General features: G+C 36.9%; 1 protein-coding gene across 1 annotated transcript in view; it reads left to right on the top strand.

Moving 5' to 3' along the window:
• Window positions 1-1,741: 1,741 nt before the first annotated feature.
• The window catches only part of LOC113076073 (tight junction protein ZO-2-like), a gene marked incomplete at its 3' end in the record, with an annotated part of 34,669 nt that continues 18,609 nt past the window's right edge, over window positions 1,742-17,801 (top strand). Inside the window, 7 exon segments of the mRNA XM_026248741.1 lie at window positions 1,742-1,761; window positions 7,511-7,564; window positions 11,789-11,913; window positions 12,556-12,658; window positions 13,903-14,503; window positions 16,038-16,141; window positions 17,267-17,420. Of these exon segments, the coding sequence (XP_026104526.1) occupies window positions 7,520-7,564; window positions 11,789-11,913; window positions 12,556-12,658; window positions 13,903-14,503; window positions 16,038-16,141; window positions 17,267-17,420 (1,132 nt within the window).

The following is a 17,801-nucleotide window of genomic DNA, read 5'->3' as shown; positions in this document are numbered from 1 at the left end:
GTGTGCATCAGTGGGTCGTCATCATCTTATAGGTACTAGATTAAGGACTGGGGTCTTGCTAATATGGACCGTGACGGCAGGAGATTGTTAGTGGGCGTAAAACCCTCTAATCCTCTTTTCACTGCTAATAGAGTCAATGTCGTGAGTGCCTGGTTATGACCCGTGATCTCTTATTGTTTTGCTTGGAATTCTCAGTTGCTCACATTGTTCACAAATCCAGCTGTTTCTTTCAGGTTTGAGTGACATCAAGCCTTCATCATTAATTTAATGCTGGAAAATAGATGGAAAAAAGGAATAGAGAAAAATAATAATAATGAATAGTAGGAATGAGCTGAAAATATTAGGCTGTACAATTATTGTTTTAAATCTGCTGAAACTGTTTTGGACGGTGCATTTGGCATCAGCATCTATTTTATGCACACATTGATAAACTAAAAAAGGTTATTATGTCACTTTTAAGCCTAAATTTGAATGCTCCGCCTTTTAAAGTATACCCCATTTGAGGCGTACTTTGACGCAGGCGGTCGACACCAAGTGCTCTAGAGAGAGATTCATCTTTGTCCAGCGTCTGCTCTATTTTTCTCCAGCAGATAAAAATATCTTTGTACTCTTTTTAACTAAAGTTGCTGCTATTTTATAACTCCTTCACACAAGTGCTTGTCAATGAAAGCATCTGTTTATTTTTGCAGTCTCCATTATTTTGTAGCAGTTGCTGTTCTGTCTTTTTAGTTTTGTTTTCTACTGTGAAACAGCGGCCAGTGCTGCCACCTTGTGGAACAACTGATTAGTGCAAAACCAAGTCAAAGTGCATGTGTGTCCTGCACACACTATTCTGGTGGCATAATTTGTGTCACACACTGTGTGTGGACCCTTGCTTATGTGTAAAATACAAAGTATACATTGGGCTTTAGTCTTTGCTGTTTTCAGGTGATGCTTAAACTAAACATTATTTGTGTCTTAACCTGACATCCAATAATTGCGAAAGGCTTTGTTGCTTTTGATATGAAACAAATTCTGACTTTCAGATATGTTCTATTTAGAAAACATGTCTTGACTATTTTAAATAGTTTTGTAATGTGTATTAGTTGCTACAATAAGCTATTTTAACGTATTTGAAGAGGAAGATTATTTTGCTAAAATATATGCACTATATTTTATTACATTTATATTTTTACTTAAATGTTGTCTTCATGATTTAATGCATGTTTGAATAAATCTGTCATAAAAACAAGTTTTTGTTAACACCACTCTGTTTGTGTGAATTGAAACATGATTGTAAAAACAATTATTTTCAGTTTCAGTAAATTAAGACTTCGATTTCAGTAAGAAAAATGCATCACTGATAAATACATAACACTAAAAGACTTGCATATGCTACAAATACATATCAAAGTGGGAGCCTCCCTCCTAAAGCTTTTTTAAAAACGTTGTAAAGCTTCCTCAGCAGTGCGCTATGTTGAAATATTAACGTGAACACCGATGTCCTGCGGATCGCTGCAGTCTCTTGGGATTTCTTGGGAGTGTGTGTATGTGTGCATTGGCTAATGTTGTATGCACTCCGTCAGTACACATAAATATGTAGGTATTGATCTGTGCGTGTGTGTTAATGTAGGCCAGTTGTGTATTAGGATTACATCAGAAGAGGAGCCGGCAGAATCACAGCGAGAGAACGAAAGAGAGAGAGAGAACGCAGACATGAAAACGGTGCTGTGCCGAAAGTGGGCACGCGCTGTGCAGTCGTTCAGGACTCGCCGTGGCTCCGTGAGTCTTATTTATAGTCCCTCTCTCTCTCTCGCTCTCCCTCGCCCTCTCTCTCCGGGGTGCCTAATCTTCTCCGCCTCAGAGCTTAATTAGATTGGAGGTCGGGTGGCCATGGGGAGAGATGAGTGTGAACTGGCTTCCCTTTGGTTGTTGCGTGCGCCTGCAGAGAGCCCAGAGATGGAGGCGGCGCGGAGGGGCGCGAATCGAGGTGCGGGGGGAGACCGAGGAGCTAAGGAACAGCTTCATCATCCTCTTCTCACCCAGGCATGCGTCATGCCTGCTCAGACTGCTGGTGGGGATGGAAAAAAAGGCGCTCGCGGAGGCTTGATCCTCCAGGGATAAACCCTTCCGTCAGCTGCCACCTTATAGAGAAGATTGTCGTGTTTCTACCCCTCTTTCCTAGATCCCGCAGTAGGCTTGATTCGTACGGAGTTGGTTTGTATGGCGTTAGTGGGCGTGTTTTGTGATTGTGTGCAAAGTTTCATGACGTGTCGTGTTGTATGTCAGCGAAGCGTTTTGGGTTTGTGAATCGTTTGTGCTTGGGGAAAGTTGTGGTTTTTGTGTTGTATCCGTCTGATGTTGCTTGTTGAAACGGAAACTTTGCAAACTAATGATAACGAGTGGAACGTAAACTGCAGATTTAAGGTTTGAATGAGGCATCCTAGTTGGCGTGCGAGAGCCGGGAATGCAGGTGCAGGTGTGTGCGTGTGGACTTCACTGGCTCCTGTCGCATAGCGTAGCTTTTGCTGGCAGCGGCTGTGCTGTCTCTGTTGATCCATCTGCCGTGCTGTTTAAACTCTTTCTCTGTCTGGGTTTTCTGCTTCGGTCATTAACGTGAGAGGCAGAGGGGAGCAGGTGTTTGGGGCTCTGTGTATCCCTCAGGTGTGAGGAGTATTTTTAGAGTGTTTGTGGATTGATGTGTGTGTGTGTGTGTGTGCATTTGGGCTGGGCGATGAGTATATTATCATATGTATGAAATAAATTTCACTAAATGTTTCACAACTTGCATATAGGCGAGTGTTAGGACAGATGTTTCAGCTCTCTGTTCTTAAACGCTTATATTTAAGTTGCAAAATTGGCCATAGAGTTAAGGTGACTGTGAATCTGACCGGACTGTTTGAATCAAAACTTTTAATGATTCATTTGCGCATAACTTAAAGTGTTTTTTTCATATATTGAAATATTTGAATACAATATACAGGTAAACATCGCTGTTTATAACTAGGCATTGTTGTGTTGGTTTGTATAAATTAAAATAAGTACATTTAATATTTCTTGTTCATTTAGTTTAGAAAACATGCCTTCGTTATTTTTAAATGGATTTTAATCTGTTTATAATGCTACATTTTAAAGGCATGGTTCATCCAAAACTTATAATTCTGTCATTAATTACTAACCCTCATGTCATTCCAAACCTATAAAACCTTTGTTCATCTTCGGAACACAAATTAAAATATTTCTGCCGAAATTTTCTGACCCTGCATAGACAGCAAGGGAACTACCACGTTCAAGACACAGAAAGGTAGTAAGGACATCAAATAGTCCGTGTGACATCATGGTTCCAACATCATTTTATGAAGCTACAAAAAAATACTTTTTGGGTGTCAAAAGTCTTGGATTTCATTAAAAATATCTTCATTTGTCTTCTAAAGATGGAAAAAGGCCTTAGGGGTTTGGAACGACATGAGGGCAAGTAATTAATGATAGAATTTTCATTTTTTGGGCGAACTATCCCTAATTAAGTGATTTGAATTGGCTAGTTAATAGCAATTTATAGCATTGTCAAATAAAATGTAAATATTTTAACAGCGATTTTTGTGTAAAATAACTACGTTTGATTTTACAATTTTGTAAACGTTGCATTTGTCATACATTTTTGTCATCATAATTGACCACCCTGTTTTATAGATTAGATAAAAAAAAAAAAAAACATAGTGGTTGACCGCTAATAAATATCAACCAGGACTTCTCTATCATATAGAGGTGGATTTTTACTATACAGTTATGCTTTTGTTTTTGCTCAGGTGTTCTGTTGACAAGTGTGGCGGGCGATTTACTGCTCTAGTGGGTGTAGTGTGTGTGTGTGTTTGTGCGCGTCACATGTCAAACCTGTTGTATCTGCTGTGTGGAACGGCTGTTCAGACATGTTAAGGTGACGTGCTGCGGTCTGCAGGTTGAGTTTACATGCTGTCCCGGCGGCCCTGCTCTCACGGTCTGTGTGGTGTGATGGGCCTGTCAACAGGAAACATCAGCGTATTGGGACCAGCAGGGTCCTCCTCTCAGGCTGCTCACAGGGTCCTGTCCTGGAGAGATGACAGTCTTGACCTTGTTGTGAGGAGTTTAATAAATAAGACTGGAGAAAGAAATGGAGGGATTTTTAGGTTACTTCTCACAAGGGATGATTCAGAGACATTTTAAGCATAGGATTGTGTATATATCGTTTTTTTTTTTTTGGGTCTAGATTTGCATTATTAGAAAGTTTTTTTTTTTTTTTTATACACACAGCCCCAGTGTGTACTTCATGTGTAAAATGATCAGAATTGAACCTGTCTCACCCACATGATAACCAAGGCGTAACACATCTGGAGCATGTGCATTAGGAGTTTCAGTATAATAAGGAAAAAAACTATATCAATTCAGATGAGTTTGTATAAATGGAAATGTTTTGCAGAGTATTGTTGGTGCTTTTTTGATGCAATAGGCCATTGCAGTGATATATTTTGTAGGCCAACCCAAGTTTGCATCACCCTGGTTTGCATGACAAAATCCAAGAGCCAAAAGAAAAATCCTATTGGGTTTATTGCAGAAAATAGCTCTGCAACCAACAAATATGTATGATTCTTATGTTTTGTTCATCAAGATAATCTTCCTAAATGAACTTTTATGAATTTTGAAGTCAACTGAATACAATTGCCATAAAAGCTAAAAGTTAAAAGCTAAAAATAGAATATAAACGAACGGCTCCCGTGGTTGCGTGACTTCAACATCACCATCAATACGCTTCTGAAATCTCTTTAAGCATTTATTAAAGAAAACATTTTCCCTTAAAGTTTGAAGTATAATTTGCAAGAGTATGATTATAAAGACATTGGAGCTGTGGAAGCGGAAATGAGTTTAATGGAAAAGACAGTTAATGTCACACACGCTGTATTCCCATTTAGCCACTTGATAGCAACCGCCTTTTATCAAGACAAGTAAATGCTTTTAAAAATCTCAAGGGGGAATTACTGATTTTATTTTGTAGAATAAATCATGAAAATATCTTGAACTTGTTCACCACAGACATTATTTTCAGGCATTTAAACAAAACCTTTTTTTGTTGTTGTATTTTTATGATAGACCAACAAGTGCTAAAAATGCTCTCATTTATGGTTTTGGCCTACTTCATCCCTGCAGCTGTCTATAGCGATGGGCCTGCTTCAGCTTAAACAATGACTTTATAAATGTCATAAAAACCATTAATTGATAAAATTCCTCTAAATAACTCCTCTGAAGCCATGCAATAGTGAGATATAAAACTGAAATGCAAAGTTTTGTTTCCTGAAACCCTTTGCCACATTCATAGCTCTTTAATCCTGTCATGCGAGTTCAGATTGGTTTTGACGTCTGTAACGATCATCCAATATTTCATGATTTTCATTGACATCAAACCTGATAGTCATCCTGGTTTGGAACAATATGAGGGTATGCTGTATGCTCATAAATGCATTTTTGTTTATTAAATTGATCAGGCAAACTAGATTAAGATCAATTTTTCATAATTGTTGTCCGTTTTAATATTTGAAAAGCCCTCAGGGACATTCCTGTGGCGTTCTTTGATTTATGAAGCGAGCAGCTTTGTAATTTTCCATTTAGCTATGAAACTTCCCATCATTTTTCCTGAGCAAGGAGGCGAGTTCTTTATAGAAGCAGCCTGAGCTGCCTTCAGATGATGCAGCATCTTTAGCTCTCTCGCTATCAGTCTTTCTCATCACATTCTTATGAACAATATCTCCACTAGCTAGCCACAGGAGGAGAGGAGGAGAGCTGTCTTAGCTTATTAGCATCCGGCCCTTTATTCACTTTCTCTGTGGATTAGTTTTATTTGCTGCATAGCGCACTATCCGAGCGCTTGTGGAGAGCCAAACAAATGCACATGTCCACACTAATTGTACGCTTCTCTAGTAGTCGGAGTCTGCAGGCAGAATCCTCCAATTAGAGTTGCACACCAACAGGGATGAGGGGAAGTGTGTGTCTGTGAAGAAAAGCTAACGGGAAGTGCAGAAAATGAAAGAAAAGTATATGTAAGGAATGAAAATAAAATAGTAACTTCATTATTTGTCTGTGAAGCTGCTTTCGAATGATGTGTATTTTGTGAAAAGTGCTGTATAGACAAGTTTGAGTTGACATGGTAGGGAGAAACGTTTAATGAGAGTAGAATAAGGTTTAATTAAAGACTTCTATTCTTAACTGGACATGTTGACAAAGTCACCGTGGTTTAACCTTGTGTCGTCATGGTTTAGTTGAGGTTGGGTTGTACTGTGCCTGTTTCCAGTTAATCATCAATATTAATGGGTATGTCTGTCCGTTCTTTGGAACAAACACACCCTTGAGCGGTGTGTGTGTGAGTTTGTCGGGCTGGTTGTTTCTATGTGTCCTAAAGAGGGATATACAGACCCTGTTGTCATGTTTAAGGACATTCGCTTGCACAGAGTGGACATGGATTCAGTCCTCATATGTCTTAATTATTCTTAAAAATAAAAAATGGTGCTTTCGCCCTTGTGAGCTGTGGAAATGACAGGCCCATCCTTCATACACACCCTTCTGCCATATGTGGTAGACCCTCAGTTTGATGCAGTGACGTAATAATGAGTCGTACCAAATAATGAGGCGTTCACAGGTATTTCTGGATGATACCATATAGCTGGGGAGGGGGAGGGTCTTCATATATTGACTTATTTTCATATTCATTATCTCATTTTAAGGACTATACCTGGTTATTTACAACTTTACGGTGAAGTGTGTAAAATGAGATGGCATGATCTAAATCTGAATTATACTGTTGTTCAAAATTTGGGGTTGGATATATTTTTTTAGGGCTGCAACAACTAATTGATAAAATCCATTATTATCGATTAGTCAGGTCTGCCCACAGTGCACGTCCAACTTCAGCCAGTCGCATTACTTTACATCACTGAGTAACGCATTTCTATGGACAAAAATGCATCTAAAAATTGTGGAGGAAACAGAATGAGCTCATGCAGGAAAAGTATGTGATCCAGGCTGCCCAAAACATGATAAATCTTTATTTTAAGCTTCAAGCTGATGCATAAGCGTAATGGCTTGCCCTGTCAGTCACTTTGACAGTATAGTTTCCCGAACATATTTCCCATTCCTTTATACCCAAACTGGTATATAAGACAGTATTTTAACCTTAAAAAATGACACACTTTACCTTTAAAGTGTATAGATAGAATCTGTGGTATTCTGTAGAATAAGAGAAAATTATATATTGAAGTTGGGTTTATTATTCTAGGAGGAGAACCTACTTATTATGTGTGTCCAATGTAATTGCCACAGATTCTGTCTCGTTCAAGTTGTACTCGACCAGAAATATTCCTTTAATGTTATGAAATAATTAGTTCAGGACACTTCATTTAGGACCAATTTGTGTGCGAGCCACTCAACTCCACATCATATCACACATCATACTGACATTAGAGATGCCTGACTGGTGATTAATGATGGTTTCTTTCTCTTTTCCACACAGGGCTCAGGAATGGAGGAGACCGTTTGGGAGCAGTACACTGTGACTCTTCAGCGGGTGTGAAACTCTTTTATATCAAATAACTAACTTAATACAGGTTTAAGAGTTACATGTTTAGAAATGTGTTGTAGAAGAGCAGCAGGGCTGTGAACCAGAAGTTTCATGCTTGTTTGCCAAAGGGGCCACTGAACACACGCTGCACAGATGGATGGCCCTCTTAACAAACAGACTAGAACCTCCTGCGGTACCCAGGCTAAACACTCTACCAGCCTCTCTAACACACAACATCTGAAACTCACCGTCACTGATGTGCTGGAGCTAGGAGAATATAATCTTTAAGATTATGTGATGCAAGAGTTTTCAGCATCATTGATCCAGCAGAACCATTCTAATATGCTGATTTGCTACATAAGTTGTACTGATTTATTGTACTGTATATTATATATAAGCGCTATATGGCACCATTTTTTCCAGGATTCTTTAATGAAAAGAAAGTTCAAAAGAACTTATTTGAAATAAAAATTATCTGTTTCATTATAGTAGGGTTGTAAATTGGATGCTTCATCACGATACGATATGATATCGATTCTCATACCCATCGATACAATATTTGCTGATACAAAAATAATTCCAAACAGAATCATAGCAAAACCAATTAGAGCTTTATCAAAAATTTATAACATGTCTCTAGAACAGACTTAAGTCAAAATAATCACCAAGTAAAGATGTCAAACAAACAATTTTTTTTATAAAAAAATAAAATAAAACCCGTGTTCAGGGTAGTTTTTTTTTTTTTGCCATGCATCTGTCATAAAGCTCACTGTAGCGGTGCCTCAGGTGTTATATGTTTTGCCCAATATATTTATTGCCCAAGGGTTACACGTACTGAGTCTGCAGTGCGTATACAGTAAGTTATGTGTACGCGGTTCAGAAGCAGCAATGAGAGCACGTTATTGTAAGGCGAAAGCACATTAAAATAATGCAAGGGCGCAAATCTATCCGCTCGCACACAGATTTCCTTTGCTTTGTTAACAAAACCAGATGCGCATACTCAGATCATTGACTGTATAAAGGCTCATATACACGCTGCCTTACAACGTGTCTCCTCTCGCTCAACCTGTGTCCTGTGCACTCACAACTCTCTCAGTGCTAATAAATCTTTTCGCACCTTTCTATTTATAACCCTTTCTGTTCTCATCTTTTACCGCATGCAGTGTGAAAGTCCAGAAAAAAGGCTACACATCACAGACAGAGTATGTGAACCTGGAGTTAGGCATATGCCCAGTCTGCTCTGTTCTCGTGCTCTACTTAGGTGCGCTGCATCCTGATTGGTTCAGATAACATACTGTGGGAGCTCGGGGCTGCGGAAAATCGTGCTATAAAGCAATTTAGAAATCGTGCACACTCAAATTGCTATTTTATTTCGATTTCGATTAATCGCACAGCCCTAATCTTTATCATTATTTTTCATTTTTAAAATAATTTCAGACGTCAGTTTTCAATGATTTAGGTTTAAAATATCAAAACATTATTTATGTATTAAAAGTTAAAGTTTTCCATGTACCTCAAAGCTGCATTAAACAGTGTGTAAATGCATCTAAATGACTCTTCTAATGCTGCTTCTGTGTTTCCTCTGCTTTGCAAAGATCAATTTTGTTGATCCTGATTTCATTTGCTTGGTAAAAGCCCAAATGTAAGAATTTGGTAAACACTTTTAGAAAAAATGGCTTAAAGGTAAAAACGGCTATAAAACTAGTTGAAAATTATAAATTTCTATTACTGCTGTGAACTTACCACACAGAAGAAGAAGAATATTTAAAAAAATCAGGAGTCAGCTGTTCACACAATTAGAGATAATATATCAGCACAATAATACACTCTATAGCAAAATATTATCTAATTATCTTTATCGATAAAATCCCAGAAAATGTTCAAGAGATTTTTTTTTTTCAATAGCGCATACCCCTAATTAATGTTATTTAATTGATATAATATAAAAAAAGTGGTCGGTCTCTGAGCAATTTATCTAAAAATAATAATAAATATTATAGCCAGTGGCCGTAATGATTTAATAAATAAAACATCAATGTTATTATGTCATAATATGTCAGATAGATACCTCAACTGAATTTAAAATGATTGCAAAAAATTCTCAGTTCGTATGATTGCAATAAGTTACAACTCCTCAAATCAACATCAAATGTAAAAATAGATGTAAATGAAGCAAGATATAATAATAAATGCTCTAATAGCATCTCTGTTTGGACATTTATAGGAATGTTTTTTTTTAATCCAGTGTTTTTTCACTTCTGATTTTTTTTTCATGAAAATCCACTTAATATTAGCTTTTAAAGATCTGAGAGTGCACAGGACACAGTCTGAGCGAGAGGAGAGACACGTTTTAAGTGTGCGCACTCTCTCCAGGCGAGAGCAGCGTATATCTGAGCTCATGCATCTGGTTTTGTGCGAGAGCAAAGGAAATCCATGCATGAGTGGAGAGATTCGCGCTCACACATTGTATTAATGTGCTTTCACGCTACAATAAAGCGCTCTCGACATTTGTCAGTAAAATAATGCCATAGATACTGATTTAATTTGCCTGGTAAAAGCCCAAAAGTCTTATTCTAACCGACTGATTAAATGTAAGAATTTGACTCAAAAGATGATCCACACTTTTAGAAAAAAAATTGCTTTATGAAGGTAAAAATGCCCATACAAGGTAAAAATCTATTTAGACTCATTGAAAAAGATTAGCTACTTTCTATCACTGCTGTGAACTGACCACCACACAGAATATAAACAATATCAGAGACATTAGGAGTCATCTTTCCACAGTAGTCCTTAAGATGTCAGCCTGATAACACACTCAGCAAAATATCGTCAAATTATCGTTATTGATACAATTCCAGAAAATATCGAGATTATATCTTTTTTTTTTTGTCAATATCTCATATCTCATAATTTATTCTTTTATTATGTGTTTTATGTTCTGTCGCTGTCATTCTGTTGTACTGCGGAGCTTCTGTCACGAAAACAAATTCCTCGTATGTGTAAACATACCTGGCCATAAAGCTCATTCTGATTCTGATTCTGATACCCCTAGACACCGCTATGGTTGTCATTTTACCAAAAACTCATGCTTGTGTTTCCTTTTGTAGAAGTGCTTCAGCCCATCAGAAGTTACCCCTCCTCCCTCTCTTCCCATCTTCTCCTTCTTTCCTCCTATTCTTTCTTCCTCCAACATCAAGCACAACAGGATGTGCATCTTTTATCTCGCACATGACAGATCGCACGGGTTCACACACACACTATCCAAACACACTGACGCTATCACCACCATCTCCACATCACACTCACCCTGGAAAAACATCTCAGCACTTTGGAATGTCAGATTGCTGAGTTCAGATAAGAATAGACTCATTTATCACTGCAACATAAAAGCAAAGATATAAGCTTGGGAAAGTTTGGAGGAAAAAGGGTACTTAGACGTTTATGTGGCATATCATGATCCATATTCACTTACTCAAACCATGATATGGTTACCGCCCACCTTTAGAGTCACTGGCAGTCTGTTCAGCACCGTTCATGAATTTTCAGTTCAGAATTGTCATGCCAAACATCGTAGTTCCTGCACAATTTGCAACAGTTTGTGAACTTAACGCCCTGTTTACAGACTTTGTAATATTTCCATACAGATGTAATTTTTTGGCCAGTGATTCCAATTATTATTTTTTTGCATTTGTGCACTCCCAGAGCACATATCACCCAAAAAATACCCTGCAAAAATTGTTGTGATTTGAGTAGCCGGTTGACTTGTGTATCTCTAGATGAATCCCTCCAACACTATAACACTCTGAAATCTCAGTTTTACTCCGTTCTGTCAGGTTTTATCTCTGGCTTTAATTGAGCCTGAATATATTTGGAGCAGATTGCATCAAGCCCACTGCACCCACTCATTAGACTCTATTTATTCAGCGTTCCTCTGAGGCAGGTACAGCAGGTTGTTATTTGGCCAAGCAATGAGGTGGAACTATGTCTCCATTAGCTTTGGCATGCAGTGGCTTTCTGCAAAACCGCACTGTGGCGGCACGCAGCCACAGTGTATGAAAGATTCATCATAAGCGCACAAACGTGATTGTGTAACACCGCCGGCTATTTGCACGTTTCTGTGAAGCGATATTAAACACTCCTGCTCTGGGCAGGCTGGCTGTGATATATGACTGAGGAAATGCGTTAGTGGGGTTTTCACACTGAAAGCGATTCTCTTTCTTTCTCTCACAGGACTCTAAGATGGGCTTTGGGATTGCTGTGTCTGGGGGCCGGGACAATCCAAACGTGGAGACCGGAGAGACGTCCATCATTGTGTCAGATGTGCTGCCAGGAGGACCGGCCGATGGACTGCTCTTGTACGCTTCACTCACCGTACTAATGCATGCGTGTTTAGCGTATTGGTAAACCATTGTTTTACACCAACTTAGGCAAGTTGATAAGTGTAGGGTTTTCAAATAGAACTCTTCAAAATTACATGAAATCAAATAATATCATGCTTACTGTCCTAATAAATGTCTTTGGTGGTATTGTGCATGTTTTATTAGTGCATGTTGTTGTGAAGTAATCAAGGCTTGGTGAAATTATATTATATAATAATAGAGCATTGCAATCATGGCATATTTTTGTAGGGCAACCCTGAAGTTTGCATTGTTAATGAATCTTTAACTTTTTATGAATTTTGAAGCCTAAATGCAATTATCAGAATTAAAAAGCTACTTGTAGGCTATAACCTAACATATAAAACAGCTGGTTTTAGTCTGCAAAAATATTTTATCCCTGCAGAACTACTTTTTACTTTTACGTGTAATACTGGCTGATTCAGTTAAGAACAGACCTACATTATTTCCCACTGAATATACATTTTCAGAAATGCATCATATACTAGATTATGGAGGTGAAATGCATTGCAAATGCCAAGTGTTTCAGCATAATAATATAGCATGGATTGTTTCTGTTTTGTTGTAGACTTAATATGTGTTTTGTTTTGTTGTGGACAGTGAGAATGACCGCGTAATACAGGTCAACACCATCGCCATGGAAAATGTGCCTCATTCATTTGCTGTGCAGTCACTTCGGAAATGTGGGAAAGTGGCCAAAATAGTAAGCATCTTTCAAGTTGACTTTTACGAGAGGCCTTCTAGAATAAGTTTGTTTACTTTGGATATCAGTATAGGTTAGCAGTGTCAGATATCTTAATTAAGGGCCAGTATTTGCCTCCTGGAATTGATTTTCTTAGGGTAATTTTTTAACTTTAAGGACATTTTTTAAGCCTATTTCTAACCATACGTTTATGTCAAATAGTTTAGTTTCAAGTAAATCAATATGAATATTTGTGGTAATTGAAATAAAGCTGAAAAAATATACATATTAGATTAGAAACTTACTGAAAATTACTTGGAAAAACTGAAAAAAAAACAAAAACTAATAAATTGACAAACTCACTGAAATTCACTAAAACTTAACATTTTCACTAAACTGAAAAATATACAAACTATTACTAGTATATTATTATATAACTATTATATACAGCGGTGCACATAAGTGGTCCGCAAAAAATGCGTTGTATAAATGTTCTGACAGCGCATTTGCGTACCGACATGGTTGACAGCTGTTAATACACAATTACCATTTTAGATCACAAGCTGTACTATATAAGTTTTATTTTCAACCTGAAAGCATACATCTAGGCAATGCAATGGCGTTTTCAAAGCAAAATGCAAACCTGTGACATTCATCCACTGACGCTCTTTAATCAGCAGCAGCGCTAAACCCGGAAGCGCGTATACTTACTTGCCGGCAACCCGCCAAAATAAAAGCCTGCTGATTTTAAGTGTGAATATGATGAAAACGCTTTTATTTATTTATTTTTAGACGCTTTTATCCAAAGCGACTTAAAATTGGGGAATACATAAAGCAATTCTTCTTAAAGAGGCAAACAAAGAAAGTAGTGATAAATATTAGCATTTTATTTTTTTTATTTACTATAAAATAAATGTATTTGTATTTAATACTAGGACTGCCTTTTATTTTTAATAATATCATCACACACTGTTATTTTGTTTATTTACTATTATTTTATTTAAAAAAAAACGAAATAAGTTAAGTGCATTAACATTATAACTTTTATTAGTTCATTATTTATAGTTTATTTAATGGGTCGCGCTATATGCAGTGTGAGGACCAAAACAAATCTCCAGGTTCTCTTATGAGAACCAGGCTGAAAAAATTATGTGCACCCCTGATTATATAGTATATTTATGTTAAATGTCTACTTTTAGATATGGTCCTTTTGATAACAGTGGGCTGAATGTATAAAGACTAATTGTACTCATTGCTCCTCATAGACTGTAAAAAGGCCTCGCAAGGTGGCTGTCCTCAAGCACCCGCCGTCCCCGAGCGGGGATAGCCGCGATTACAACTTATCCAGCTATTATCCCGAGGACAACCGCAGCGTTCACACTGACCCAGACTCTGATTACCCTCGGGGAAACGGTGGCCTGGGCTACCCCCGTGACAGAGAGCGTGACCGCAGTCTCGAAAAGAGCCGGATAGACTACCTGGAGCCGGATTACAAGCGGGAATGGAGCAGAGGCAGGAGCGCGGAGAGGTCGCCCAGCTCTGACAGCGGCTACCGCAGGGACGGCAGCCGGGGCAGGACGCTGGAGCGCGGATCCAGCCCGGAGCCTCACTATCACCGGCAGCACAGTAGAGGCCGCGGCGGAGGTGGAAGCCCTGCTGGAAGCTACGGGAGGGACCAGGGCTACGACACGCGGAGGTATGACACTCGTTCAGATGACAAGATGATCAGGAGTCACAGCAGGGACCGGCTGCAGGATCACTCCCCGTCACCCAGCAGAGAGAAAGACAGAGGAAGAGACCGGTTCAACTATGAACCCCTGGAGCCGCCCATCAATGTCATGCTGGTGAAAAACAGGCCCAATGAAGGTGAGAGTTGCAGGATTACCTTGTTACTAGTAGCATATATTAAATATGTATTAGTGATTTAAAAAATTATTAAAACAGTTTAGAAGGGTCATATTGTTAATTTGTTTTATTACTCTTTTCTTTCCACTGAGGTCCAAGTTATCTTGCACTCTTTCCAGAACCTTTGACTTAATTTAATTTAATTATTATTTTGATGGGAATCTTATTGCCTTATCCATATAAATTAGATTTCTTGACAGCCAAATGTAAATAGCTCACTCCCAATAATAAGTTTATAATTTATGGGTGTTATTACAGGAAAGACTTGAAGTTGGATCAATGTTTATGACAAACATTGGCATAAATTTGCTGCAAGTTCATATTTTCTCATGCAAATGAGCTTTTAGACAGTTGTTTGTGAACAATTTCTCAGCAAGCAGTTGAATGTATTTTTTATATATTTATTTTTTAGAAATAACATTTAGCGATGAGTGATTAATCTAATTAAAAGTGCAAAATGGCAGCATTTCACTATAAAAACATTAATGAATACACACAAACGTTCCAAAGTTTAGGGTTCGTAATTTTTTTATTGAATTAATACTTTGACAGTATTCAGCGAGGATGCATTAAATTGATCAAAACTGACATTTATAATGTTACAAAAATATTTATTTCAAATAAATGTTGAACTTTTGCACTTTGTATTCATCACAGAATCCTAAAAAAAAAATGTATCTCTGTTTCCACAAACATTTAAAGCAGCACTACTGTTTTCAACTTGGATAATAATAAAAAATGTTTTTTGATCAGCAAATTGGAATGATTTCTGAAGGATCATGTGACACTGAAATAATGGCTGTTGACACCAGCTTTGATGTCAAAGGAATAAATTACCTTTTGAAATATAATGAAATCGAAAAAATATATATTTTAAATTGTAATACTATTTCACTATATTCCACATTTCTTTATCAAATAAATGCAGCTTCTTTCAAAAAATAAATAAATAATTCTTACATATTCTTTTAAATATAGTCTTTAGTAAAGGTCTGCTACTTTTTAAGGTCCTATTAGTATAATAAGGTATAATTAGTGATAGCCCATCCTTCAATAACAGCCTCTTTCGGAAGCTTCATTATATTCTGACTGGTTTACTAAAGAGTCGGTTCTAAAATATTCTGCATAACAGTTAAGATCAAACTGAAAACAGCAGGGACCAAAAAATTAATTGTAAACCATTTGTTTCAAATGTTGCCATCTCTTAGAAGAATATGCAAAGCATGGCTAGGAGTTTTTGTTTAAAATTACAGCATACTCCCATACTGTGAACATCTATCATTTTTGTCTCAAAAGTGTGATTATGACTTGATATGACCGCTTTACAGAAGTCAGATCAATACTCCACATTTTCAGTTTCCATTTGAATTGTTTGTGGTGTTTGACCCATTCAGCCGCCACTAAACTAACAGCTGGAGGGATGGCTGTGTACTTAAAAAGGTCAAGGTCATCATGGTTGTTAGGTTCATGTAAGTTTCATTCTGATTTGCTGTAGAGTACGGCCTCCGGCTGGGCAGCCAGATCTTCATCAAAGAGATGACCAGCACTGGATTGGCTGCCAGAGACGGAAATCTCCAGGAGGGCGACATCATTCTTAAGGTACCTATCAGACCCTTCAAGTTCACACAATAACTGTTAATGTTCATGCATTAAATCATTGTCATAAAATCACTGTGGCTTTCTGTGTTCAATACATATTTTGCTAATTCACTGATGTGGCTGATGACAATACCTAGTGCACTATTAAGACTCATTTTTGTTAAATGAAATATAGCTGGAAAAAAATAAACTATATATATATATATAAAAGTCTAGAAAAAATAAAATTGTAAATGTTATTTATACATGTAAATAACAGAAAATATATGTAAATGTTATATATATTGATTTAATAATCAAAGAGTAAAAGACTTAAAAATAAATAAATATAAGAAATCTTGCCTTGATGACTAAAGTTGAAGTTCTAAATTACTAAAACTAGAAAGTATAAAAAAAATTAACTGCTAAAAAAAATTTCTAAATATTTATAAATATAATGGCATATAATAAACAAAGATGTATAAAAAAAAGCCCTGTATATTCATGATTTCACAGTTTAAAGAGAGTTAATGACATAAACATTATTTTGCAATACGTTTTTCTATGTAAAAAGGTGAATAAAAGTAATAAAATATAAATGTGTAATTACCAAATATATTTTAATATTTTTTTTTTTTGAGAAATGTTGAGAACTGTTTTTTTTATATATATAACTTATTTCAGTTAAAGTTTATTGTATTTAATATTGAATATATATATATATATATATATATATATATATATATATATATATATATTATTATTATTATTATTATTATTATTATTATTATTATTATTATTTTTTTTTTTTTTTATTTTTTTTTTACCGTTTTATGGTTTAAGTTAACTAGAATAACCCTGATTTTTTTTTTTCCTTTCCTCTAAATATATTTATGTATTTGATTCAAATAGTTTTGAAAAGTACATGGACATATTTGGATCTAAATATTATATTTTAATATAGTAATCTACTAATCAAATTAATAATATTAGCAAATACAGTCCTGGGGAAGTAATCAATTACAATATTTTTAGTTCTAATCACAGAAAAATAACGGTTTATCTGTGTGTATATATCCATCAACCATTCACACAACTCATCATCAGACGTAAACCAATAATGATATGAATCTGTGTCTGTCTCAGATCAACGGGACGGTGACTGAGAACCTCTCTCTGAGTGACGCCGGTAAGCTGATTGAGAAATCGCGGGGCAGGCTGCAACTGGTGGTCCAGAGAGACCACCGACAGATCCTGGTGCGCATTCCTGCCCTGGCAGACAGCGACTCGGAGCCCGACGGTAAGCTCCTCCTATCACACTGTGTTTCTTTTGGACTAGTCTTCATTTCAGCGCTTCCTGAGCCGTGGTGCTCACCCTCTGGCTGTTTGCTCTCCAACACCACACTTTAATTAAAAGCATAAAAGCGTGAATTGGCATGGATAAATCAGATTAGTAATATCATGTACACATTCGCTAGGCGCTGAGGCTGTAATAAATTACCGTTAACTATTTGAATCACTATTAATAGACTCGAAATGAGTATTGAAGCACAAAACCCAATTTGTCACCGTCTGAATCAGAGCAGGGTTATCATCCAGTGGCATAATTTCAACTATATGCCATGGATTTAATGAGTCTGGTCCTCTATAGAGGTGATGCAGTGTTAATGCCGTTGGACAC

Source organism: Carassius auratus, unplaced genomic scaffold, assembly GCF_003368295.1.
Source record: "Carassius auratus strain Wakin unplaced genomic scaffold, ASM336829v1 scaf_tig00018563, whole genome shotgun sequence".
NCBI lineage: Eukaryota > Metazoa > Chordata > Actinopteri > Cypriniformes > Cyprinidae > Carassius > Carassius auratus.
This window is presented reverse-complemented; position numbering and strand designations above follow the sequence as displayed.